A 24,958-nucleotide genomic window follows, 5' to 3' on the forward strand; every position below is an offset into this window, starting at 1 on the left:
ACCAAGTATTTCTATCAACCATTTATGTCCTGTTTGAGTAGAATTCATACAAGGCTCTTTATGGATAAACATCAAATAATAATTATGCATCAAAACATATGTTACACAAACAAGCTGGTCAAACTCCTCTTTGTTATTATCCATATCTTTAGATCAAATATATAACTGATTACCCAAAATTATAATGAGATAATTCAAACTACCAGCTGGCCGAATTCAGACTCCACTCTCAAAGTAGATTCATGATTAGAAATAATCTTTTGAATTTCATTCTGCATTGTTCATAAAAAAAGGGGGAATAATGAAATAGTTGCACAAGTAATTGGATTCATTGTTGAAATATGAAACGTCATTTAATAAAAGAGTAAAAAAATGAAAACACATGAAGTTTGTTGCAATATGAAATGTTATTCACTCATGCATTAATTTTTTAACATTCCATCATTCCCAGCCTATTATGTTATGCCAGCTATTGTCCAGTATAAATTCAATATTCAGTAATAAAATATATTATTCTTTATGTTATAAATTCAATGTCCAATAATACCACGACCTATTATGTTATGACAGTTGTATCGAAAGTTATCTAGTTTTAGAATTGAGTGGAATACTAGTTTCAAAAAAAAAACAATTAAGAATAAAATAGATTATTCTTTTAATTGTTTCAACAGGATCTCCATATATGAATGTCAAGCTGCTGGTCTTTAATTTATGCAAGCAAAATTTCCCACACAGTAAACAAAGATCAATAGCACAAGATATGGAAACAATGAAAAGTATGCTTTATGAAGCAACATTAAAAAGGAGTATGCCTACCTCATTAGAATTGTTTCAACAAGATCCATTAATTATGTATTGGGCATGTTGATTTTGTGAATGAGATTATACGCCAAAAGCCAGAGCTTGCTGGAAAGTTAAGACGTAATTTTGGAAGATATATTAATAATCATTTCAATGCGGTTATATGGATACTAAAAGAATTGTGTGTGTGTGTGTGAAAGAAGAAGCTTTTATGTAGTTGTGGGCTATTGGGCTATGATATGTAACATTGTAACTTGAGCTCATTTGGGAGTGTTGTAAGGTAGCTCGGCTGCCAAAACCCAACCACTAAATTGTTCGGTAACACTTGTAACTGAGTTTTTGCAGCTCAGCAGATTTTTTTTCCCAGCCGTAGGTTAAATTACTAAATTAGCCTTACATCTTATTCAATTTCAATTTTATCCTCTTCATTTCATATCAATTTTTTTTGTGAAACAAATCCTAAACACCCATTTTAATCAGCACGATTCCGACTGTAGCAGTTCTTGATGCGATTTCGACACCGATAATTCTCATCGACGCAATTCCGACACCGGCCACTCTCATACGCCTCTGTCAGTGGTGCGTTTTCCTTTACTTGTTGTTTGTTTTTTAGTGCTCCTTTTTCTATTGCATGCAATTTTTCATTTTCTTCCTTTTTGTTCATAATTTGTTGGGGGCTTTTGTTTAGAATAAATTGATGGGTGATGGGTCATGCGTAATTTATTTGCTTGTAACCACTATTTTTATTATAGTTTTTATTTTTGTAATTGCTTTTTGTAGACACGGACAGCCCATGTTTGATGAAATTCCCCTAATAAAAATCCATCTCAAACTTATTTGAGCAGAGTTCATGCCCTGATATTTTAACAAGTTTCAATTTCGTTTATATTTATCTGTGGAATTTGTAATATATAGTATGCACTTATGAGTGGTATAGGTTGTTTTCTCAAAGTTTGAGTTTATGATTTTTATTATCTGGTTGTGTTCATTTGCCTCAAATCCTGTATTTTTTATTTGAGTTTTCAGTTATTTGTATCATGACAAAACTCATACTTTAGATGTATTTCAGTTATTTGTATCGTGTGCTATGATCATTATTGTTTGTTGGAAAAGTATTTCAAGTAAACTAAGTGTTTGATTAAAAGTATTTTAAGTAAAGTAAGGTAACAAGTAAAGTAACTTGTTCTGGTTTGCCATTTTTTTTAATATCGAATTATTTTTCCTTCCACCATCCATAACAAGATTTTAGTAATTTTCTCAACCTCTATATTCTTATTTTTCCTATATTGTTGTTTGACAAAGAAATATTTTTTTTTCTAGGTTTAAGTGTATGAAATTATGTCTAGTAGCTCAACTAGTAAGGCTACCTGGAACCCCCAGACTTTAGATGTATTTTGTGACTTATGCATTAAAGAGGTGGATATTGGACATCGTCCTGGGACTCATTTAACTTCCCATGGATATGAAAATTTGATTAAGGAGTTCATTAAAGAAACTGGATTAGATTACAACAGAACTCAAATGAAAAATAAATGGGATTCTCTTAGAACTGATTGGAAATTGTGGAAGAATTTGATTGGCAAGGAAACTGGTTTAGGGTGGAATCATATGTTGAGGACAGTTGATGCAAGTGAGGAATGGTGGGAAAAGAAGATAAAGGAAAATATGCAATTCAATAGATTTCAGAAAAATGGTATTGATCTAGAGTTGGAGAAAAAATTATATTTAATGTTCATGAACACTGTGGCTACGGGTGAGCATGTTTGGGTTCCCTCATTTGGTTTTCCTTTAGAGAGTAATGATGCATCTGAATCTCTTCGTGTTGAGAGTACTGCTGACTCTTATGAGTATATTGTGTCTAATGATAGTAAGGGAATCAAAGGTAAAAGAGTGGCTATAAAAGGGAACAAAGTATGAGGTGCTGCAAAACTGTCAAGGTAGTTTGATCGTCTCATTAATGCAGTAGAGAAAAGAAGCACAACAACTCCAAACTCTCAAAATGATACAAGAATTGTGTGTGTGTGTGTGTGTCTACTGGGCTATGTTATGTAACATTGTAAGCATTTCAATAAGAGACACACACACACAATTCTTCGTGTTGAGAGTACTGCTGACTCTGATGAGTATATTGTGTCTAATGATAGTAAGTGAATCAAAGGTAAAAGAGTGGCTGTAAAAGGAAACAAAGTAGGAGGTGCTGCAAAACTGTCATGGTAGCTTGATCGTCTCATTGATGCAGTAGAGAAAAGAAACACAACTCCAAACTCTCAAAATGATACAAGAATTGTGTGTGTGTGTCTATTGGGCTATGTTATGTAACATTGTAATCATTTCAATAAGATTAAATGGATACTAAAAGAATTGTGTGTGTGTGTGTCTTTCAAGTGAATGTAGTTGTGGGCTATTGGGCTATGTTATGTAACATTGTAACTTGGACTTTATTTAGGAGACTTAGGGGTTGTTTTTTTTTTTCTTTTTTTTTACTTAATGATTTAATTAACATAATTTCAATCAGTTAAATCATTAAGTTCGTTTATTTTTTTAATTTAATAAAAAGCCTTTAGTCATTAAGTTATTAAGCTATTTTTTTTAGTTTTTTTAATCTAAAAAGTCTGAATGATACAATTAAAAGATATCATCTAAAATATCTCTATCTAAATAATTAATTTTCATCCTCACCTAAATAGAATTTACTAACTAGTATTATTACCCATTTCTAAAACTTGTGAAAATATAGCGATAAACTATTATTATTTTATCCTTTTGTTTTCTTCAAATTAGCATTATTTGTCTTCATAATTTTTTACGAATATTTTTCATGTAAAAACATTATAAACTGCAATAAAATTGGTTAACACGTACTGATTTAGAATATTAAAGGATTTATTCAATTAAACATGATTTATATTATGATAATATATTATGTTATTTATATTATTTGAGATGTTTAGTATTTATTTTACATTTATAATTTGTAGGGTCACAATTATAAAAATGTTAATTTTTAGACCTTTTAAGTAAAAAAATAACTTTATATTTATTTTTAACGATTAAAAAAAATACACATATCATTCAGATTTATACATTCAAATATATTTAAAATTTATACTAATTCTAATTTTTTTCAGATTTTAGATTAAAAAAAATGCCACCTTACTCTTTTTATTCCACGCCAAACTCCTCCTACACCACAAATAAAGTCCCAAAAAGTGGTATTTCGAGTCCCCCTCAGTCGTACATACCTTGGCCCGTAGACCAGTGGATCACTCGGCTTGACTTTGGTCAACAATTGATTTTTACACATCATTAATTTTAAATTGAGTTTTTTTTTAATTATTATTTTTTAAAAAAACCTTAAAAACGAATCTGTTAAAGAATGGGAATTACGCCACTGTAATTTCAGTACTTCCAAATTTCACTCACTGCATTGCTAATCATTTGCAATATTGAACTCTTAGTTATAATGATCAGTTCTTTTTTTAAAAAAAAAAAATGATTAAAAATTATTTGATATAAATTGTAGGATTCATCATAGGTTGAGATGGCCGAGTTGGTCTAAGGCGCCAGATTAAGGTTCTGGTCCGAAAGGGCGTGGGTTCAAATCCCACTCTCAACAAAAATTCATATTTTTTAAAAAAACAATATTTTAATATAAATTTCGTAGGCCGCGCCTTTTTAAATCCCTCAAATCTTCGAATTGCAATAAATTGGCGAACGACGCGAAAACGAAAGTAAGCAAAAATGGCTCAAGCCGCGAGGCTGAACCTGAGAATGCAAAAGGAGCTGAAACTTCTCCTCACCGACCCGCCTCCCGGCGCTTCGTTTCCCTTCCTCTCCTCCGATTCCGACTTCTCTTCACTGTCTACGATCCATGCGCGTTAGTTTCTCTCTTTTCTTTTTGACCCAAATTTGTTCTTCTACTATAATTATTTCTAATTTTGTTGTTGCAGAGATTGAAGGCCCTGAGGGGACTGTATATGCTAAAGGGGTTTTCGAGGTCAAAATCCAAATACCTGAAAGGTGTTAATATTAAGTGATAATCTTTTCTTTAATAATGGTGATAAGATTGTTTCTGATTTCCTTTCCTGAAAATTGTTTTATTTTTGGCATATTTATATAGGTACCCTTTTCAGCCTCCGAGTGTCACCTTCGCCACACCAATTTACCACCCGAACATTGACAATGGAGGTCGAATTTGCCTTGACATTCTCAATCTTCCTCCGAAGGTGTGTCTCATTGTTGTGAATAGGACTTTATTCAATTATAATTTATGGTCCAATTCTTGTTCATATTTTAGGGTACTTTGCAATGTCATTCAGAATATCTTTGATGTGTGACTTGTGGTATCTGAGTATTTAATTAGGATAATTTGGGATGCTTTTTTTGACAGTTAATTTTCATATATCTGGGGATATTTTTTTGTGAACAACCAACCTATTGCAGCTCACCATCTAGATTCTGTTCTGTGACTCCTACTCTTGTGCTGGACCGTTTTGTTTTAGCATGACAAACTTGATTGATCTTTTGTAACATCATCAGTCATGAGGTTGTGCTTTTATTTCTTTCATAACTATAATTTATGACAAGGCTCACTTCATTTCACAAACAGGGGGCATGGCAACCATCGCTGAACATTTCAACTGTGCTTACTAGCATTGGGTTGTTATTGAGTGAACCAAATCCTGATGATGGTCTAATGTGTGAAGCGGTAAGTGTTGTCTGCAGAGATTAACAGGGCAACAGTGGTCAATGAAGAGGTCCCTTTGACATATTTTATGTGTGTTGCAGAGCCAGGAGTACAAATATAACAGACAAGCTTTTGACTTAAAAGCAAGATCTATGACTGAGAAATATGCCAAGGTAGAAACTGGTGGGAATAGTTGCAACATTCAAGGCGTTCAAAGCTCATATTCAAGTGTGGTGTATTTGCCTTAATATCATTCCTTAAAATATGACTTTTTCTTGATTCTGAAGTTTCTTGCTGCAGACAGGAATTGGAGGATCTCAGGAGTCAAGACTTGAAATAAATGAAACTGTTTCTACTCATAAGAAGCCTTGTCTTATCAATTGGAAGCTGTCACTAGATTCTTCAAGCTCAATCCAAAGTCTGGGCAATGATGTGGAGGTGAATGAGGTACATAATAACCTTTTATTTCTGCTTTAGATAGCAGAAGAGTTTAAAAGGACAAGAAAGGATGCTACCAATGCTCTTGCTGACCTACCTTGCTGTATCTGAAAACAGATGGAAGCTAAAGGAAAACAAAAGGAAGTAAACAACACTCTAGATGAATGCAATTTGAGACAAGCGAAACTATGTGGAACTAGGCGGAAGCTATCACTGGAGTCGTCTTGTCAAATTCAGGAGAGAAATGGCCATGAAAATGAGAATCTTGTGGCAAATCAATCTCCAGCTATCTCCATGGATTATCCAGGGTCGGCCATGCTGCAGCATGACATCTGTAGTCGGCAAAAGCATCATCTTCATCAAACCAGTGATCCAATGAATGGTAACCTAAGCACAAGTTCACAGCAGCCTAGTCAGTTTAACCAGAAAAGGGCATCTATCAACTCTTTCCCAACAAGTGATGGTGATAACAAGAAACTGCTTGCTGAGTCCCAAGTATTGCTCTTCCAGTCCAATTCTAATGTGTCAGATGGGGCTTCATCAGTTTCCCTGCCTGTTGATAGCAACGAACTACAGCCTCACAAGGATTGTGTTAAGAAAATGGGAAATGTCTCAACTGATGCAACATGTAAGAGGATATCCTCAGTTGGCAAGAAGCTTTCACTGGGATCTAAAGGCTCATCTCAGGGACAGGAAAAGGATAACAAGGAGAACGTTGTCCCAATTCACAAAGTGCCGGTCTCAAGCCCCCAAAACTCTTACAGAAAGAATGGGATTGGGCGAAAACTGACACTTGGTCCTCTGAGACAGTTGCAGGGAGACAACTATAACAACTGTCAGCTTCCACACCCTGAGAACCTCTCCATGGATGGTATGTCCTTGCCCTTGAGCCAAGACCACCGATGTAATGTCAAGCAGTATAATCCAGATCGTGATGAGCAACAAAAAATAGAAGGATCACCAATTCCTGAAGCAATAGTTGTTCTAGATAGTGAAGACAGTGAGGAGGAAATGGATGGAGCTTTGAGGTTAAAGTTGTTGGCACGGAAGCGCAAGGGGAACTGGAGAGCTAAAGCATGAAACTGGGATAGTTTCTAACAGCTCTATTTTGTGAATTGTGTTTTAACTTTCATTACCAAGTTTATTCACTTCTATCTAAATAGCTTGTGCCCCTTGGATAATTTCGTTTCGTTTCGTTTCGTTTCGTTTCCCACAATTGCAAGCATATTTCTCATGGCATGCTGAATGGTGCATAGCTAAAGACAACAAATGCTTACTATATGTTGGTCATGAAGTGATGAAAATAAAACGAGCCTTTTACATCCACCCAAAGTCTAAAGCTACCCACCATTCATTAAAAGTGGGCCCAAAAGCATCGCGTCCGCAAACTCAGCGGGCTTGCTAAAAGCCGAACCGATCCAGGCCCGGCACGGCCCACATTTCACGCGGATAATAATAACGCGAGCTCTTCCGTTTCCGTGCTGTTTGGTAATAAGAGGCGGTCGAAGAGCTCATGGCATCGTTTTGTCTATCTACGGCATCGACATCGAAAACCCTAGCATTTGCTCCTCCGCACGCGGCCAAAATGACATCGTCATCGGCTTCAACGAGCCACAGCTGCAGCTGCTCGATGGAATCGGTGCCGAATTTCAGTTCAAACCGTTTGATTCCGAATAATCGGATTGCGCAGACGCTGGTGGTGCCGCAGTTCGGCTTTACCCGTGTGATTAGATATAATCAGAGAGCGAAGAGGCAGGTGGTGCGTATGGCTCCCGAGGAAGAGAAATTGACTCGCCGTAGTCCTCTCGACTTCCCCATCGTAAGCTATTCGTTTTAATTCTACTTTTCGAGATTCAGCTTCTTATTCATGTATTTATTTATTTGTTTAATCTTTTGATTTATTTTTCTAATATTGTTAATCAAGCTTGAGTTTTGTTGTTATGTAATTTGATTATCCCTGATTCGATTTATAATCTTCTGTATTGGTCACTAGAATTATAAACATATAGAGACTGTAATTTTTGTCCAAGCGCACCATGTGATTGAAACTTCCAGTTTTTGAGATTGCTTTTGGCTCGTTAAAAGAGCTTGCAGATAAAAACTGCTCGTCTTTTTTTATTGTCTAGGGGTTTCTGATAGTTGCTTTCAAAATTCTTCTTTTTTTTAAATTTTTAATATAATTAAAATGACTACCTCAAATTGTTTTTTGGAAATTTTTGTTAGATGTTTATACAAAATAGGCACCCAAGTGCTTTAATAGGAAGTTTTTTTGTTTGAAATCTTATCTAAAAGTGCTTTGAATGTGCTCTTTGCTTTCGGTTATAGAGTGCTTGGTAGAGGATTCAAGCTTTTTAGCTTTTGTTTTGAATTAAATGAATAATTATCAATATGAATTGTATTTCCTAGATGTTTGGTTATTTGAAAATTGTTTCTAGTGGATTTAATTTTTTGATATGTGTCAATTGTAAGAGCTGGAGGTGGTAAATGATATCTGTTTATCTCTATGTGGCAGGAGTGGGAGAAACCTAAGCCTGCCCGTAGACCTGATATATTCCCCCAATTCAGTCCAATGAAAACACCATTACCGCCGCCATTGCCGTGCGATCCTCCAGAAGAAGACGAGGAAGAGGAAGAAAAGAAAGAGGAAGAGGAGGAAAATCCCGATAAGGAAGATCCCGACAAGGAAGAATCAGGGAATTCCAATTCTCAGTAGTGTTACGTCAGTAGCAGGGCTATACTTTGAGTTCACTAAGCTGGAGAGTGTGTTAATAATCATCATGTGTGCTTAGTGTAGAAAAGGGGATGGCCCGATATTTTTGCCACTTGAATGTTGTCGAAGGTGATGTTCCTCCTTATCCAGTTGAAAGGATATTGAAATCTCTCCTTTGGAACTTCTTGCAGGATTATTATATGTAGGCTTTTATTTCCATTTTGGCAGAGTATTCTCTTTTTCAAGTAATATGAGATTGGTTGCTTGAGCGAGTATTTTTGAAATGAGATGTAGCCCGATAATTTATTCCCCTCGAGCTTCTAATTTGTTCTCTTGTCAATTGGTTGTCCTTTAGCTAATTCTATTATCAACACTAGAAAGACCACCTTGCTTTTATAGATTCCTCAACTTTTCAGAATGTATATGATACAGTCTTTTAGCTAATTCTATTGAGTTCAGAATTCCATATTCTATGATGTATAATTCTGTCATTAACTTGAGTACGAGAATATTGTTTCTATTAACCACCGGGTAAACGTTGAATTATTTTTCTCGATAATTTTCAAGATATTTTCAAATTAATATAAATGAAAAATTATCCTATCTTGAAAATTATCATTTCTTGAGGGATAATTCAAAATTAACCTTTAACGTTCTTGCCTCCTGAATCTGTATTTGGCCAGACAAACTATGAAATTATGTCAACTTCGTCTTGAGTGTTCATCTATTAACAGCAAGATTATTGTTGGTCGCACCAATTTGTTGCATGAGTAAATTCCATTTTCTTATAAGGTGGCACATGGAGCCCGCTAGAAGCATTTGCTAGCCAGAGTCTTATTTGCCCACAGCGTAGCAATAAATTAAGCATCTAATGGATATTCTCTTTCTGCTCTCTAAAGTGCCTGCCCCCTGCTTCAGATGAGACTAATTGGTATCCGTGCGGTCACTATGTTTAGAGCAAACTGTAACCTATTTCGATTATTCAACTAAGAGACGACTGAGCAAAGTTTTGATCATTTCTTTTTCAAATTTCAATGGAAGGAAGGTTAATTAAAGTAAACCAACATTCAAATGATGAATAGCCCATACGGATATAAGATAATTGTTAAGTAATATATTAAGTCTAGCTAAAAATCATCTGTTTCTAGAAATATTGAAAAGAAACATTTCAGGCAAAGAAAGAAAGAAGCAAAGTACACAATGTTAGCTAGTAGCTAGCGTGTTGTAAGACTTGCATGGACGGTTAGGTCTGACAGTCAGGTGGAGATTGGCATTGGTAGGCTGCTTCAGGTAAAAGAAAGAATTACATCTCCTACACATTTCTCGGTCTTAAATTCAGTTCACCCAAAGCAGAGCCATCAGCCATGGTACGTACATGCATTCGTTTGTGTGATGACTCTTCAGTACATTTTATCAGCTTCATTTGCTAGCTGTCTAATTTGATTCGCTAATAAAGCAGTGCGTATTTCGTTTGCAGTCGCTGACGCCATTGATGTTCCGGTCGGTGGTGAGGCTAGTAACGTCGATAGTAGATGAGCCGGCAGTTTCAGTCACGACAATACTTTACTACAGTGAACTTCTACCTCATAATATCTTCTTGGAGAGAATGGTTCGACGCCAGTTACTTGGTCGCGAAAATTATCTTTTCCACTTCATTATCAACTTCTTGCGATGCTTTTGGTAGCTAGAATTATCTGCACTTGTGAATTTTGGTCAAAGTCGAGTGATTTTGCTATATCTTGACATGAGAAAAGTTATAACGTTTTCATTATGTGTGAAAGAACCTATTGGGATATAGTCAAGGGCTGAAGCTTTTAAAGGGTAAATTCAGAGCCAGACTTATCATCATCAATATGTATAAGCATACATGAAACCCATGTTTCATATCAAAGAACATATTCACTGCTGATGATTACAAACTGCTGAGCCATGGCGTTAGGGAAAGGTTTGTTTCTTGTTTAAAAATTAGGTGAATGGTGCTTAAATCTCTAATAGATTATCTCCCACTTTCATCTCTTAGAACCCTAATTTTCCATTTTAACCGCTAATAACATTTTGATGACACACGTGACATGATTTCGTAACTTCATGTGAAGATTATTAAACTTATGAGTCTAACAGAGTAATGTGTTGTTGTAACATCGCTTACCATAACATGAACAACAATGACCTTACAAGATACCCTGTATGTAAACCTCTGTCTCCAATCTTTTTCCTTCAATCTTTTATAATTTAACATATTTAAGCTATCTCAGACTCTTAGAAAAATCTAAACTAATTAGACATTTTCACAATTTTATTCACTTTCTTGCGTGAATATTTTTCCTTTGGCACGTTCTGGCCCGGGGATAAGATGGTGGACGCTGCCACAACCGATTAATTAATAAATAAATAAACAACCCTCTAAAATCAATTTTAGTTTATAACACATGCGTGCCATCGTCTTTTTCTCTCTTTTAACTTTTTGTTCAAATTTAATGCGAAACCAATCCTAATAAAATAGCATTACTTTTCCTTACCATTTTATTCTTCTTTCGATGATAAAACATTAAAAATAAAAAAAATATAAAATATAAAAAATTGAGCTCTAGATGATTGGTTGTAACTTAGGACAAAACAAATTCAAGCCGACGTCGAATTGTCTCTTTGCTTCATGGATTTTGTTTGAGTGAAAAATAATTTTGTCAACCGACTGTCAAGACTTGGAAATAACTTGCGGGTTTCTCTTTCCTTTGGACTTACGCATTTAGAAGATATTAGGAATTTGATGATGACGGAGCAAGACCGGTGCTTCACTACTTTTTTTTTTTTTTTTCTTTTGATATTTCCTTTAAATTTAATGATTATTTATTTATTTTTTTTTTTGAAATAGAAGTGGACCAACAGTAGTTAAGACCGTTAAATCGGCCGTTACATTCACTTGCGCACCGGGACAACAGTCCTGCGCTCTAATTTTAACACTTGTCGTTCTGTCTTGGCCCAATCCAAAAGATAAATTAATTAATAACAATAAAATTCATTTAAAAGCCATCAAGCAAATTGATCACAGTCAATAGGGTGCGGTCCAGCTCAGCAGATTCCGCCGAACTCACGAAAGCTTGTCGTCTAATCGAGCGGCCACGATCTCCCATAAACTAAACCCATCACTCCGCCTCATGCGCACCGAATCATAATGCGTTGTATTCCCAAAACACCCTCCTCAACGTTTCAAAACACGTTCGCTCGCTCGCACCGGGACCAAGGGCATTATCGGGTAAGTACAATTTACAGTGTACAGAGACATCAATTAGTTGAGTTCAGTGGTTAAGCTACCTCTAAACACAAAAGGTGTCTGAAAAACATTTTCCAACAAAACAAAAAAGAAAAATGTCCAAAATGTATTATTGATTCTTGATTTTCTCCTTTTATTTCGTTAATGGCGGATCTCGTCTCACATTATCTCTATATCTGTTCGTTTTGAAATTTCTCTTTTAAATTTTGAAAACCGCAACGGTCACTATATCTGTTCGAGCTAAACCGAGGACGAAGATGCTGGACGGATTGTTAGGTCGAGGTTTTGCCTCTAAGTGGTTCGTGCTCTGATCTCTCTCTTTGTATTTTTATTCTTATGCATATAATATATTTGTTTCTCTTTTTTTTCCTTTTAAAAAAAAAATTGTGTTTAATATGATTGATTTTTTTTACAGTAAGTCGTTGATAAAATTGGTAAAGAATCGGATCGATGTGATAAGAAGAAAGAGAAATGCTACTCAGAAATTTCTGAAGAAAGATATTGCTGATCTGCTCTCTAATGGACTCGACATTAATGCTTATGGCAGGGTAATTATTTATTGATTTTTTTTTTAATTTACGTGTGATCTTTTTTTTTCCAAAAAAAATGTTAAAGTTTTACGAAGTCGCATTTTCAGCAGTTCTTGAATGTCTTGAGATCTTAGGTTTGTTGATTTTTTTTTTCTTGATTTTGTATCGATTTAAGATGTGAATGTTGTTGAGTTGATGCTTTTGCAATGTGATGAAACAGGCCGACGGTCTACTAGCTGAGCTGAACGTTTCGTTTTGTTATGATTTTGTTGAGCAATGCTGTGATTTTGTTTACAAGAGTCTTTCAGTTATGCAGAGACTCAGGTACGAGTGGAGTGGCTCCACTGCTATTATTGCACAGTATTAGATTGTTTGGCCTCTAATTTAATTTACTCGTGGAATGAAGATGTCGTGTAGAATGCAACAGTTATTGTAGTTGTGGTTTTATATGTATGCATGCATAGGTTTTTATGACATCAGTCCTAACCAAGTTAATAGTCATCTATGTCATAATTGAAACATGTTACCAAATTTGCATTCCATTTAAAAGTTTGGTATATTTTTTCTATTTACTCTGTTGCATAATTGTTATGGTACTGGTGACTTTTGATGTTCCTAGTTTGATTTTCCAGATTACCAGTTTAACGACTCTGGTATTGATGCTAGAATTTCTTTCCTAGTATTGTTGGAAAATCCTTGGGTTTTAGTATCAGTGAGAAGAAATTATATGCTCTGTTGAAGTGCATGTCAAAACTCTAATTTTGCCAAAGATTCATCAGCAAAATGAGCCTAGAGAGTTGAGCACACGTATGCTTTTCACAATCTAATGGTTCCTATTCCTAGAGTTTGTGAGTCAATACAAGTGCACTTATAATCTGTTTGGAAGGATCAATAGCTAAAATCATGCCTGTAAAACTCCACTAAGAATATATGGTAGATGGCAAGCAACATTGAAGCGTGTGGTTGAAACTTCATAGCCAGGAGGGTAATAGCACATGATGTGATCTTATGATTATGTTTTTCCTGTTGATGGTTTTATCCTTGGAAGATGCACAATGGAGTGGAGTTAAACTTGTGAGAATTTGCTTGGTTCTGGCTTCATTTTATTCTTTGACGTTTTTCTTTGTATTTCAAACTGAAACACTTTTAACTTTGTAGATTTTATTGAAAAATTGCTAATTTTATGGTTGCCTTTACAGTGCTTGCCCCATGGACTGCAGAGAGGTTGTATCGTCCCTGATGTTTGCTGCTGCAAGATTTTCGGATCTGCCAGAGTTGCGTGACCTTAGGCATATATTCTATGAGAAATACGGAAATTCCTTGGAACACTTTGCGAATATGGAGGTAGTTTTCTGTAGATCTACATCTATGACTTTATAAATCTACAACCTCATTTTCTATAACTGACATCTTAAGTCTCATTAATAGTTTGTGGAGAAATTATCTTCCAAGCCAGCTACAATGGATAAAAAGATTCAGTTAATGCAAGATATTGCATCAGAGTATTCCATCAGATGGGATTCCCAAGCTTTTCAACAAAGGATGTCAAAACCCTCTGCATCTGTCCAGGTATGCGCCTCTTTATTTCCCTTTCATGATTGACATCATTATGAGTTCGAATTAGAAAGTAGATAGAGAAAACGGTTAAATTCTTTTAATGCTTTTTGCCTTATTTGAGAAACTGTTCCTAAGGTATTTGCGATTGGTGAATATTTTTGCAGGACCAACCTAGAGATTGTGGTTATTTTAGTGTCTCTAATGATAAATACAAGTCAATCAATGCCAAGGACACCATACCAAATGAAGACAATCATGATGTTTCATATAAAGATAGGATTGATGGGCACAGATCACTCATTGGTAGAGAGGATAATGCCGCAGTTAGAATTGAGCCTAGCTTTGAGCCCAGATTGGCATCCTCAAGCAATGGATTCAAGCCACTCAATGGCAGAGAAGAAAGCAAGCCAAAAATGGATGATATTTCACTCCAAGGAAAGCAAGGCATCATTGGCGATAAAGATTGGAATGGAGAGAAGGACGCTGTCCTAAAAACGGTCAGAGGCAGCAGTTCAACTCATGGGAAAAGAATGGAGTCTATTGACGGTACACTCAAGCCGCATGGTGGTAGGGAGAATGCTGTACCTAAGAGAGAAGGCAAGGACAGTTCACCTTATGAGAAGCCCTTTATTTCTCCTAGTTATATGGAGCAGCATGTTAAGAGTGATGGAAATGACCCACTTGACTCTTACAGCTGTGGTGGCCAACACAAGAATTCAAATTTAAGGAAAGTGCAGGAGGAAGAAATAACGAAGTTTAAATCCTACTGCAATAATGCACTCCCCCCACCTTATGTGAAATCAAAAGATAGTTCTATCAAATCAAAGGACAGAAAACATGGAGCCAATTTAGGATCCTCACATCTTGGTTTTGATGATAATGGAGTTCCTAAAGATCCTTCAGTGCATATCAGAGCTAATTCTGCTGATAGATCACAGAAGCAGTTAGGATCCGATCTTCATGAGCATGAGAGGGAGATTGTTGGAACCACAAGGGTTGATGGCCGTGCTGTTGAAAAATATCGCCACTATAAGTATGACGATGCTGGGAATCCTATACCAAAACCTAGATCAGTCAGGAGGAGACACCATAAATCAGCATCTGGTAATGATGATGTTGGCAGTGTTGGAGATGTGGAAGTTGTAAAAAGAAGATCAAGAAGCAGGAGAAGGGATGATTCCCGACAAGGCCTACAAATCTTGTTTGATGATGACCGGTGTGAGAACGATGAAGAGGAAAGGAAAATGGACAAGCTCTTGATGTACTACAGTATGAAACCATCGACATATGAGCCGGGACTGTTGAAAAGAAAGTCCAAAAGTCATCATGCACATCATGGGGTCAACAATGCAGGTGAAGAGCCTCAGACTCTAGATAGAGATGTTCCTGATGAGATGTCAGAGATAGTTCCTGCTCCTGCCAGATCAATTTCCCTTCCCAAAGAACAAGCAACTCCAAAGACAACCAAAGTGTTTGCTCGTGCTGCATCCTTTCAACCAGATAGGTCGAATGAAGCTCGACATGTGCACCCAAAATTACCAGATTATGATGATTTGGCTGCCCGCTTTGCAGCACTGAAAGGGAGGTAAACCACCAAGCAATTATTTTCCGTCTACTCATTGGTATGATATCGTCAAAGTAATCTTCTTGCTTTCATTTCCCTGAGTTGGGTCTGGTGCTGAGTTTGAAAGAAGAATGGAGGCAGGCGCTGACCTCCATCAACAGTAAGTGAGTGCTCCCACAAGTTTGTCCCTTTGAATTAGCAGTCATAGGATTAAAGTCCTTATGTGCATGTGCACTGACGGTATTCTTTTGGTGCTCTTAGATTTGCATCAATAGCAGATTGTAAAAGTTGTAATGTTGAGTGTAACTTGATACAAAGAATTGAGAAGGCTGTGTCTACTGTGTTGTGGTTCTATTTTCTAAAAGCAGTTACTTACAGTAAATTTGTTCTGTAATGGTTCTATTACGTTAACCATTTTTTAGTTGTAAAATTTATGTGCCGACATTAGCCACAAAGAATGGCGATGAACTTTGCCATGAAAATGTTCGGGCATGGATTTTGTCTTTTTGTCAGTTTTTTTAGCTCATTTTTTTATTTAACCATTTTTTGCCATTGACCACTATGACCTCCAACATCAGGAAATCGCTCGCAGTTGAGAACAAAAAATTCTTAAATTCCCCATGCCCCGTGCCCTAAAAGATTCGCTTCCCGTCTCCTGTACTTGTCAAAGGTAAATGACTGTTTCCCGCCAAAAGGACTTACTGGCTCTTCCTTTATTACTGTCCTTTTACTGTCTCCTTTCCTCTTCACAGAGAGAGAGAGACGAACCAAAATAGAGAGGCAGGGCAGAGATGAAGGGCGCATCCAAGGTGATAGTGGGAGCAACACTGATAATGGTGGTGAGCCTTGCCATTGTGCTAGGTCTCGTGCTAGTGCTCTTAATTGAGCTCTACTGCTCTCTCTTACTCCGCAGGCGTCGGCTCAGGAACACCACCACCAACATTTCTTCTTCTCTGCCTACACAAACCCAAGAACAATCAGCGAGCCCTCTCAGTAGCTTCTATGCCCAGGGAGTTCTTGATGCTCCAAGAAGCTTGCTCTTCCCTGACGTTTCTTCAAAAGAAACCAAGGTAGAAATGAAGAACCAAAGCTTTCAACCCCATCACAGTGTCCTTGATATTCATACCCAAGAACCAAACACAAGCCCTCATTGTCTAGGCATCATATCTCAATCCTCCCCACCAACTCCCTTCATCACGTCACCTTGGCCAACTCAAGATACCGCAGCTCAAGTTGGTTCCAACAGTGCTCGTAATGACAAAGCTCGCGGTGGTAGCATTGGCGGGGAGCATTTTGTGTACATATCCAATCCCATTTACGACAACGATGCAAGCAGGCTGAGCATGGCAGATACTCCGTTTGAAACTCCGGATACATCGCCTTCGCGACTAGAATCAGGTGGTGGTTCTTCCAGCGAAGACGAGATAGCCCCGGCATCACCATCTAGTCCACAGCCGGTGCCAAACACGCCTCCATTGACTCCAATGAAGAAGCTCCCGGCAGAAGCTTGTTCAGTTTCTTTGAGGGATGCCAGGTCGCTTGGCACGTCAGGTAGTGACTCTGTTAGTAACAATGGCCATTCGTCATCATCTTCAGGGTCTGCATGTACATCTCCTTCATGGTGATTTCGGAAAATTTCTCGCAAAGTTCTCGACTTGTGGGTAATCTTGCTTTTCCTTTTCTAATTTCCTTCTTGGGTGAGCCTTCGGAGTTGTTTTTTTTTTTTTTTTTTTTGTGAATACAGTAGAGATAGTACCAGTGCAGCTGCAGCATGTCTTTTTTGTTTCTTTGCAGGCGTGACCATGGCTCGGTCACCCAGGCCAGGCCACGTCTACGCCAACTGAAATTTCTTCTTTTTTTTTTTTTTTTTTTAAGTTTGCAGAGTTGCTCTTTTGTTTTTATTTGCTTGTGTGGGTGTTTTTGGAAAGATGTGGTCTCTTTTCTCCAGCAGTCTAAAATAAAACGGGGTCAGGTTACAGTGCAACGGCTACAGTTTCACCAGCCGTTGGATCCACGTAAATACGTAGGGTCTATTTGAATAAGTGAGAATCCAACAGTTGGGTGCAACCGTGGCACGGTACCACAGTTGCACCACAGTTTTATCCAATAAAACGAGTTTGTTTTGGGATAGTGAGGATGCATGTGAATTGACCAGACGACCAAAAAATTGTACAATAGAAAATTAAAAGAAAAAATCTCTCTATTTTTGAGGAACCTCGAGTGCTGATTTCTATGCCAAATAAAATAATAATAATATCAGCAGCGAGGCTTTTGTCCACTTCATATAATGACAACTCTTCTTGTTTTCCATTAGTGGTCGAGGCAAGAAGCTTCAGTTCTGCACTTGCTCTGAATGTTATTTTAATGGATTAGGATTCTTCCTTATTATTTTTATTCACTTTCAGTCTCTTATAATTTTTTTAATTTAGTAAAAAAGATTAGTTTAATTATCGACATTAAAATTTAAAGCTCAATCTTATCACTTATTTAACTAAAAGAGATTAGAAGAGATTAAAAAAAAAAAAGGGATCATTGTCCTACCTTAATCATAGAATCCTGTAGTGATTTGGGTACTCCTCCAATACTCTCTTAGCTGTTTATTTGCTCATACTTTATTGTTGATTTATGCTTTAATGTGCACGTTTTGAGATATTTGGGACCAATTCACCATTTAGTTAGTAAAATCATATACACACACCCAAGTAAAAAGAACTGGAAGCCGATGAATCTTAGTAAACGAAGCAAGCAAATGCAACCACGCATTAACTACTGTTTAGCTTCAAGTTAACCACGCCAAAATGATTAATGAACCGAGTTCTTGAAGCAACAACTACATCAATTGCCAAGTAAACATGCTGTGAAAGAAATTTATTGCTGTTCCAAAAGATCAAATATAAAAAAACAAGTTCACTAGAATACATAAGAAAAACCCCAAGGGCATCAATAGATCCACTCAAGCAGCAAATTCAACAACAAACCCCCCAGTTTGGAGGCAAAAGAATGAAGGCATATGTAAACAGATCTCCTGCTTCGCAATTCAATGTAACCCAGTCAGGCTGCCAAAAGAATGATTACAAGCTAGTCTTTTAAATTTCTTATCCTAAATGCCTAAGCGTAATAAAAGCTTTAGACCTGCTTCCAAATCCTCTAAGGTGATGGTGCGCAATTCATCAGTGTCTAAACAGTCAAAACTGAGCCTAAGGTCCAAATTCTCCCTTGCATTGACTAGCATCGGATCCACTAAACCTCCATTCATCTCCCTGCGCTGCTTTTCTGTTGTTTCTTTTTCTATGAGTGCTGCAATTGCATCCATGCTACAAGAAGAGTGCAGCTTAAATCCATACAACAAGCTATCCTCTGTTTGATTGTTCATCTTGATATGGAGGATCTTGGCCAACTCTTCAGAATTGAAATCATTAAAATGAAAAAACTTGGTTACCCTTCGGCAGAAGCCTTCATTAGAAGCAATTACGCGCTTCATTGGTTCACTGTAGCCAGCAAATATGACTACAACTTTTCCGCCATCCATAACAGACATGATCTCTTCTAAGGCTTCTATGCCATAGTCTTTATCATCTGCTTTCTGCATGGGTATTAATCGATAAGCTTCGTCCACAAAAAGAATTCCTCCCTCAGCTTCTTTTATCTGGGAACAATAGTTCATAAATTAGTTTGTTTTACATTTGTTTTTACCAAATAAAAGTTAAACACATAATTTCAGAAAGCAAATGGCCCACCCTTCTTCTAGTCTTTGGTCCAGTATGACCAACAAATTCACCAACCAAATCTGTTCGCTGTACTTCGGTTACCCTGTCAGTAGGCAGAATTCCCACCATATACAATAATCTTCCGAGAATTCGAGCTACCATAGTTTTCCCTGTTATCATGTGTGATTAATCATGTCAGCTAACCCTTATCAAAAAGAGGGGGAAAAAAAAATCATGTCAGTTAACCAAACTAGATTGAGACAATGATACACAATTAGAAATACAAATCAAACCAATACGTGTCTATAAATAGATTCCCTCTCTTCAAAGCAAACTTTGATCACTAAAATGTGTATTGAGGAAAAGGAGATCAAAGCTTCATATTTGCATCAACATGATGAAGTGCATACATTTTGACGTAGTATTACCATAAGAACATCAAGGAACAAACTTGACCATGCAATACAAAGAGTACTACTTGGATGGGTAAGCCTATGAACCAAAAGTATGGCCCTTATCAAGGTGAAATGCAAAAAAACAATATAGTGTACCCAGCTCCAAATCAAGAAGTTGAAGATTTATTGACCATGGTTCTTCACTGCCAAATTGTATCTAGACAAGCTGAGGTAATGTTACATGCTTAAAAAACCATCAATATGATGCATGCATCAGATGAAGTTGGAAATCTAAGGGAAGTCAAGTGTAAAGAAGAAAATGAGAAACTAATTTTTTTTTTTTCTTAAAATAAAAGTGACAATGAGAACACCAAGTTGTTACCAACGATAATGCCAAATTATGAGATAGTCTCCTACAGAAGATAAAGTAGCAACAGATATGAATGTAATTATTGCCATTGATACATACAAGAAAACATTATCATCTTATAAAAAATAATCAGCAACGGAGTACCTGTTCCAGGATTTCCAAGGAATGCCATATGGGGAGGTCTTCTAGCACCAACTTTCAAACCAAGGGCTTTGCGCCTCTCATCCAGAAGCATCCCTTTTGCCCATTTTCGAAGTTGTATCTTGAGCTCATGCAATCCCACAATGTTTGATAGTTCATTTTCAAGTTCATCCATCTTGGCTTTTGTTTCGCTGCACGCTTCAAGTGCTCTTCTCTTCCGCTGCTCTTCACTGTGCCAGAGTAATAGTTCACGCAACTTCGCACTGCCTGGGCCATTTGAGAGATGATCTAGAGGAGTCTTGCCCTCCTGGTCATACCAACAACAATTGCTTAGAAAAACAAAAGATTTTAAAATTTCAAAATAGAATTGATTAATTCCAATCTATAGTACATTGTCCTTAGCACTGCAGTCAGCATTATACTCAAGCAATGTCTTAACAGTTGCGTAGTCTTCAGACCGAATAGAGTACCAGACGGAAAGGTGTAATGGTGTCATCCCATTCTGCATGTAAAAGAGAGGGAGGAAAAAAAAATAGTATAAAGTTGCACCTCCCATAATCTACAACATGAATTAAAAAACATTAAAAAAAGGGAAAATGGAGTTAACAAGAACATACATTAGCTTTGGCTTCAATAAAAGCACCATGAGCAAGAAGTAACTTTGCAGCTTCATTACATCCATTCTTCGCTGCCATGTGCAATGGAGTTTCTCCATACTGTAAAACTCAACAGATTAGCACCTAAATTGTGATCATTTAAGCATATCAATAGGAGCTCTTTAAGGAGGATTCATGTTAAATAGTGCCATACAACATGAATTTTACTAACCATGTTTTGGGCCTCCAACTCAACCTTATCGTTTCCTGGCCATTCAAGCAGAGATTTAACTATTTCAGCCTTGTTATAACCAGCGGAAACATGAAGGGGTGTTTGTGCCATCTGCATTTTCAACCAAATGAAGAGGATACATAAACAAGAAGAGAAAACACAAGTTGCCGGCACACATTTTACATGACAAGAAATTTACGGAGACAGAACAATCAGAATACATGCTATCAGCGTAATCACAGACAAGTAACTGAAATGGAAGTCCCAACCATTTTCAAATGACAAAGTCATTCAACTGAACTCAGACACAATGAAATCAATTAGAAACAAAACTCGAAATCCAGTAGCAGCTCACCGGGTCTATCATGATAAAACAATTCAATTACCAAACCCACTTGAGTTCGCATTAGATCTAGCTTCATATTTGCATTAAGTTCCCTTCACTTGGGGCACTTTATTTGTCTATACTGTAAATCCTACTGCATGAAGTATATGCAGGCCCCATCCAATTCATTTTACTAGTCAAACATCGTAAAAATATTAAAAACGAAAGAAAAAATTTCAAAACTTCGCTAAGAGTAAGCAATGGAAAAATGAAAAGGTTGATCATATGAACATTTGACCAAAATGAAGACTACCCAAAGCAGATTACAGCACAAAGATCATTTCTTTTGAGCAAGATAAAAGAAAGAAAAGATCTTACAACGGGATTTCTTTCATTGAGAAGAGATGGGTTCTCTCGAAGTAGCCTCTGGAAGGCGAGAAGATCCCCAGACTGGGCGCAGCCATGAATGGTGGCGGGCTTGGCAGATCTTGACCGTCGATCTTGATTCTTCTGCATCTGCCACAGCTGAGGTAATTGGCGCCTAATCCCCTCTTAATCTAAAAGCCAAATGGAGATTCAGATAAAGATAGAATTTTTTGTTTCTTGTTGAGTCTTTGGCGGTCACTAAAGGAAATTAATTCCCCCCCTCCGGCTCTTGCGCCCGATTCTTCTAACACTGCTGCTGCTTAACTGTCCCCTCCAGCTTTTAGCTACTGGACTTTTCTTTTTCCAGTTTTGGTATAATTACTTAAATATCCCTCTATTATTCACAATTATGTATTATTATTATTAGTTCACGTGGAACATGAGTTGTTATGGTCAGTGACATTCAATTAAGATTTGGGCTGATGGTAAGAGACTCGGCTTGAAACTTTGAAAGAGAAGTAACTTGGAAGTTTAACAAAAGAATGCATCATCTCATTGGAGATGCAGTATGTTTTTGTTTTGTGGGTTGATTCTCAGAATGTCCCACTAGCAATTCATCCGTTAATGAGCTGTAATGCAAAATCATTTGCAATTCATCTGTTAATGAGTGCACACGCTCTTTGGTTATGGTTTGCCGGCTCAGTTCCACCAAATCACGGCGAATAGAAGCTTCGTTGTCGATGATTATGATAAAGTTGTGTAGGTGCAACAACGAGAATTTTAATGGTACCAAATTGTAGCTCAAAAGATATGAATGGAATGATTGATAGTGGAAGATAACATCGACGATGGTAGATAATGACTAACGGTGAATCATCCTAACAACAACAACAACATAATAATAATAATAATAATAATTTCAAAATATCATGGAACACCTTTAGTGCTTGACAAAATATTATCGATTGAAACATCAAATGTGTCCCCTACCATCTATTGTTACCTAATCATTAATATACAATTTTAGACAATATTATTAACGTAAAAAAATTTAATTTAACATACGATGGTATTGAACACCGTTAATTTTTCAAAATAAACTTTTCTAATTTTTGAGCTTCAAAAATACAAACTATTGGGATGAACATAACTTGGAGCAATTTTTTTTTTTTCAGCATCTCGACCAACACTCAATCACGCTATCGGTTCTTCTGCTGCAAGCTTTTTGTTTTTTTGTTTTTTTCTTGGGATCTCTTCCCATATCCCAAAGATAGTGTAGTATATTTCTTTTGGAGTTTAAAACCAGAGGTGTATAAAAAATGAAAAAAGTATTAGGTAAGTTTAAATTGTGGATTATTTGAGGTATGTTAAGAAAGTAGCAAAAAAAAAAAAATGGCAGGATTAATGAAAAAAAGAAGAGAAGCTAATCAGATAAATAAAAGAAGTCAAATATTACTACTTATTAAGTTTCAAAATAGAGATGATAGAAAAATTTAATCTCAGTGAGTTCGAGCATTTCGGGACTGGCTTGCCCTAACTCCTTATAACACCCCTTTAGATTATTATTTCTTAAAATACCCCACATTTAACATATAAAATACAAACTCATATACATTATATTAATCATCTTCTCATAAAAATTTCTCCTTGCAAAAAATATATGTTTTGAAAATTTTATTTATAAATATAAATTATGAAATGAAGTGGTTGTAAAAAGTTTTGTTATAAGAATAATTTATTTAAGTGTTTAATTAAATTTTCATTCAAAAAATAAGAAATGAATAAAATTATATTTAGTTATTTAGGTAATTATAATTAGAAAGGAGCTTAATAAACTGTCAACGGACGGCCCGCCAGCCTGGCAGGCCGTGGTTGGCCGTCTTTGTTAATCGGGCTGATCCAGTTCTATAATGGGCAGACTGCTTCTTGGTAGAAAAATACCACGTGCAAGCTTTTTTACGTGACGCAATCTACTTCTTTGTAATACTGGAATTATGTGGGCCTAGAATTTTGGTGAAGTGCAATTGCCAACCACTCAGATCTCAGTAACGACAAGTGCTCGGCGTCTCTCGCTTTCGAGTCTGAGGTGTCGGGCGCCGACCATAGAGACCCAAATGCCCTTTATTGTGGTTTTTGTCGGATAATATTTTTGGAAAACCTAAAATTTAATTAATTCTTTGGCTATCGAAAATTATTAAATAACCCGTTACTTCTCGACATCTTTATTATTGTATTAAGCACCAATATTTCACTACTTCGCCTTTACTCTCTCTATTCATAATTATTATTTTTTAAATAATTTGAAATCTGCTTTCATGAATATACGGAGAGAAAATCTTTTAAACTGATTTCTCAATATGTTGAGGACATAAATGTCATTGGCTAAGCCCAAAGTACAGCCAACAGAGTTAGATAAGAGATTACCATACTATAGCTGCACTAAGTTATTGGATCCAATTATAATAATAATTATAGACTGATTCAATAACTGAGTACAGTTATAATATAATATTACAGTTGTACTATAATTTTATCCTTCTTCTTATGGTATTATGTAGTAAAAGTAAAACACATCCTAAATTTTGTTGTTATTCTCCACGCATGTGTGACACGTGTTAAAGTATATCCATCCATCCGAATTCGATTGACACGTGTTAAGACAAAATTAATGGATCACCCCATGCAGCCAAGTCAGCAATTCTCTTTCTACTCGGCACTGCGAATCTAAAACTTCAAAGCAAGAGGAGATTTTATATAGATATATATATATATATATATAGGTCCAAAAATTATTTAGTAGTTAAGATAAAGATGACTATTATTGACCAAATTAGAGAGGAGAATAGTAGAACAATGCGTGAAAGCGTCGTCTTTCTTTAGCAAAGCGAAAGACCCACAAAAGGGCCACGTGGGCGAAGATGAGGTTGCTTTAACGTGTGGTCATCACAATTCTCCCGACCATCCCCACCGTACCAAAATCCAGCTTCTCACTTGTGTTGCGTTTATTTCATTGGAAATAAAATGGAATGAGAATGAGAAATAAAAATAAAATTTTAATGTTTATTTAGTAAAAATAAATAAAAATAAAAATATATTGAAATGTCATTAATGTATTTATTTGGTAAAATAAATAGGAATGAGGTATGAGAATAAGAATTAATTTACTAAAATACTCATAGTATTAAATAATGTAATTTTCATTAACTAGATATATGTATAAATATTACTATAAAAATGATATTAATTAAAAATATATATAATTAATAAT

General features: G+C 36.2%; 6 protein-coding genes and 1 non-coding gene across 10 annotated transcripts; 6 read left to right on the plus strand and 1 right to left on the minus strand.

Moving 5' to 3' along the window:
* The first annotated feature begins 2,139 nt into the window (after positions 1-2,139).
* Positions 2,140-2,718, plus strand: LOC112095585 (L10-interacting MYB domain-containing protein-like). The gene has a single exon (XM_024177689.1). The coding sequence runs from the start codon at positions 2,140-2,142 to the stop codon at positions 2,716-2,718; it is 579 nt and encodes a 192-aa protein (XP_024033457.1).
* A 1,618-nt stretch (positions 2,719-4,336) lies between these two features.
* Positions 4,337-4,417, plus strand: TRNAL-AAG. Its single transcript has one exon. It is a non-coding gene; the product is annotated as a tRNA-Leu (tRNA).
* Positions 4,418-4,511: 94 nt separating this feature from the next.
* On the plus strand, positions 4,512-7,303 carry LOC18055902. Of its 2 annotated transcripts, none has more exons than XM_024178015.1 (7): positions 4,512-4,678; positions 4,752-4,821; positions 4,922-5,027; positions 5,411-5,509; positions 5,590-5,661; positions 5,789-5,935; positions 6,044-7,303. In XM_024178015.1, exons 1-7 carry the CDS (start codon positions 4,543-4,545, stop codon positions 7,004-7,006), a joined length of 1,593 nt encoding a protein of 530 aa, XP_024033783.1. In that variant the 5' UTR covers positions 4,512-4,542; the 3' UTR covers positions 7,007-7,303. The 2 variants fall into 2 exon arrangements, with proteins under 2 accessions (XP_024033783.1, XP_024033782.1); XM_024178014.1 differs by having other exon boundaries at positions 5,590-5,721; positions 6,044-7,031.
* Positions 7,304-7,383: 80 nt separating this feature from the next.
* On the plus strand, positions 7,384-8,946 carry LOC18055718 (coiled-coil domain-containing protein 9). Its single transcript, XM_006451091.2, has 2 exons — positions 7,384-7,745; positions 8,439-8,946. The coding sequence occupies exons 1-2, from the start codon at positions 7,440-7,442 to the stop codon at positions 8,637-8,639; spliced, it is 507 nt and encodes a 168-aa protein (XP_006451154.1). The 5' UTR covers positions 7,384-7,439; the 3' UTR covers positions 8,640-8,946.
* Positions 8,947-11,968: 3,022 nt separating this feature from the next.
* On the plus strand, positions 11,969-15,952 carry LOC18055720. Of its 2 annotated transcripts, XM_006451093.2 has the most exons (6): positions 11,969-12,205; positions 12,323-12,455; positions 12,658-12,761; positions 13,637-13,781; positions 13,866-14,006; positions 14,159-15,952. In XM_006451093.2, exons 1-6 carry the CDS (start codon positions 12,165-12,167, stop codon positions 15,581-15,583), a joined length of 1,989 nt encoding a protein of 662 aa, XP_006451156.1. In that variant the 5' UTR covers positions 11,969-12,164; the 3' UTR covers positions 15,584-15,952. The 2 variants fall into 2 exon arrangements, with proteins under 2 accessions (XP_006451156.1, XP_024034012.1); XM_024178244.1 differs by lacking the exons at positions 11,969-12,205; positions 12,323-12,455 and having other exon boundaries at positions 12,679-13,511.
* A 171-nt stretch (positions 15,953-16,123) lies between these two features.
* On the plus strand, positions 16,124-17,373 carry LOC18055721. Its single transcript, XM_006451094.2, has one exon. It carries the CDS (start codon positions 16,350-16,352, stop codon positions 17,181-17,183), a length of 834 nt encoding a protein of 277 aa, XP_006451157.1. The 5' UTR covers positions 16,124-16,349; the 3' UTR covers positions 17,184-17,373.
* A 1,024-nt stretch (positions 17,374-18,397) lies between these two features.
* On the minus strand, positions 18,398-22,056 carry LOC18055722 (protein CbbX). 2 transcript variants are annotated; one of them, XM_006451095.2, is made up of 7 exons: positions 21,703-22,053; positions 21,000-21,110; positions 20,789-20,887; positions 20,563-20,673; positions 20,175-20,478; positions 19,296-19,435; positions 18,398-19,204 (listed from the first exon to the last, which is right to left on the minus strand). In XM_006451095.2, exons 1-7 carry the CDS (start codon positions 21,838-21,840, stop codon positions 18,659-18,661), a joined length of 1,449 nt encoding a protein of 482 aa, XP_006451158.1. In that variant the 5' UTR covers positions 21,841-22,053; the 3' UTR covers positions 18,398-18,658. The 2 variants fall into 2 exon arrangements, with proteins under 2 accessions (XP_006451158.1, XP_024033293.1); XM_024177525.1 differs by lacking the exon at positions 20,563-20,673 and having other exon boundaries at positions 21,703-22,056.
* Positions 22,057-24,958: the final 2,902 nt, after the last annotated feature.

This window comes from Citrus clementina, unplaced genomic scaffold, assembly GCF_000493195.1.
Source record: "Citrus clementina cultivar Clemenules unplaced genomic scaffold, Citrus_clementina_v1.0 scaffold_1, whole genome shotgun sequence".
Taxonomy (NCBI): Eukaryota; Viridiplantae; Streptophyta; class Magnoliopsida; order Sapindales; family Rutaceae; genus Citrus; species Citrus x clementina.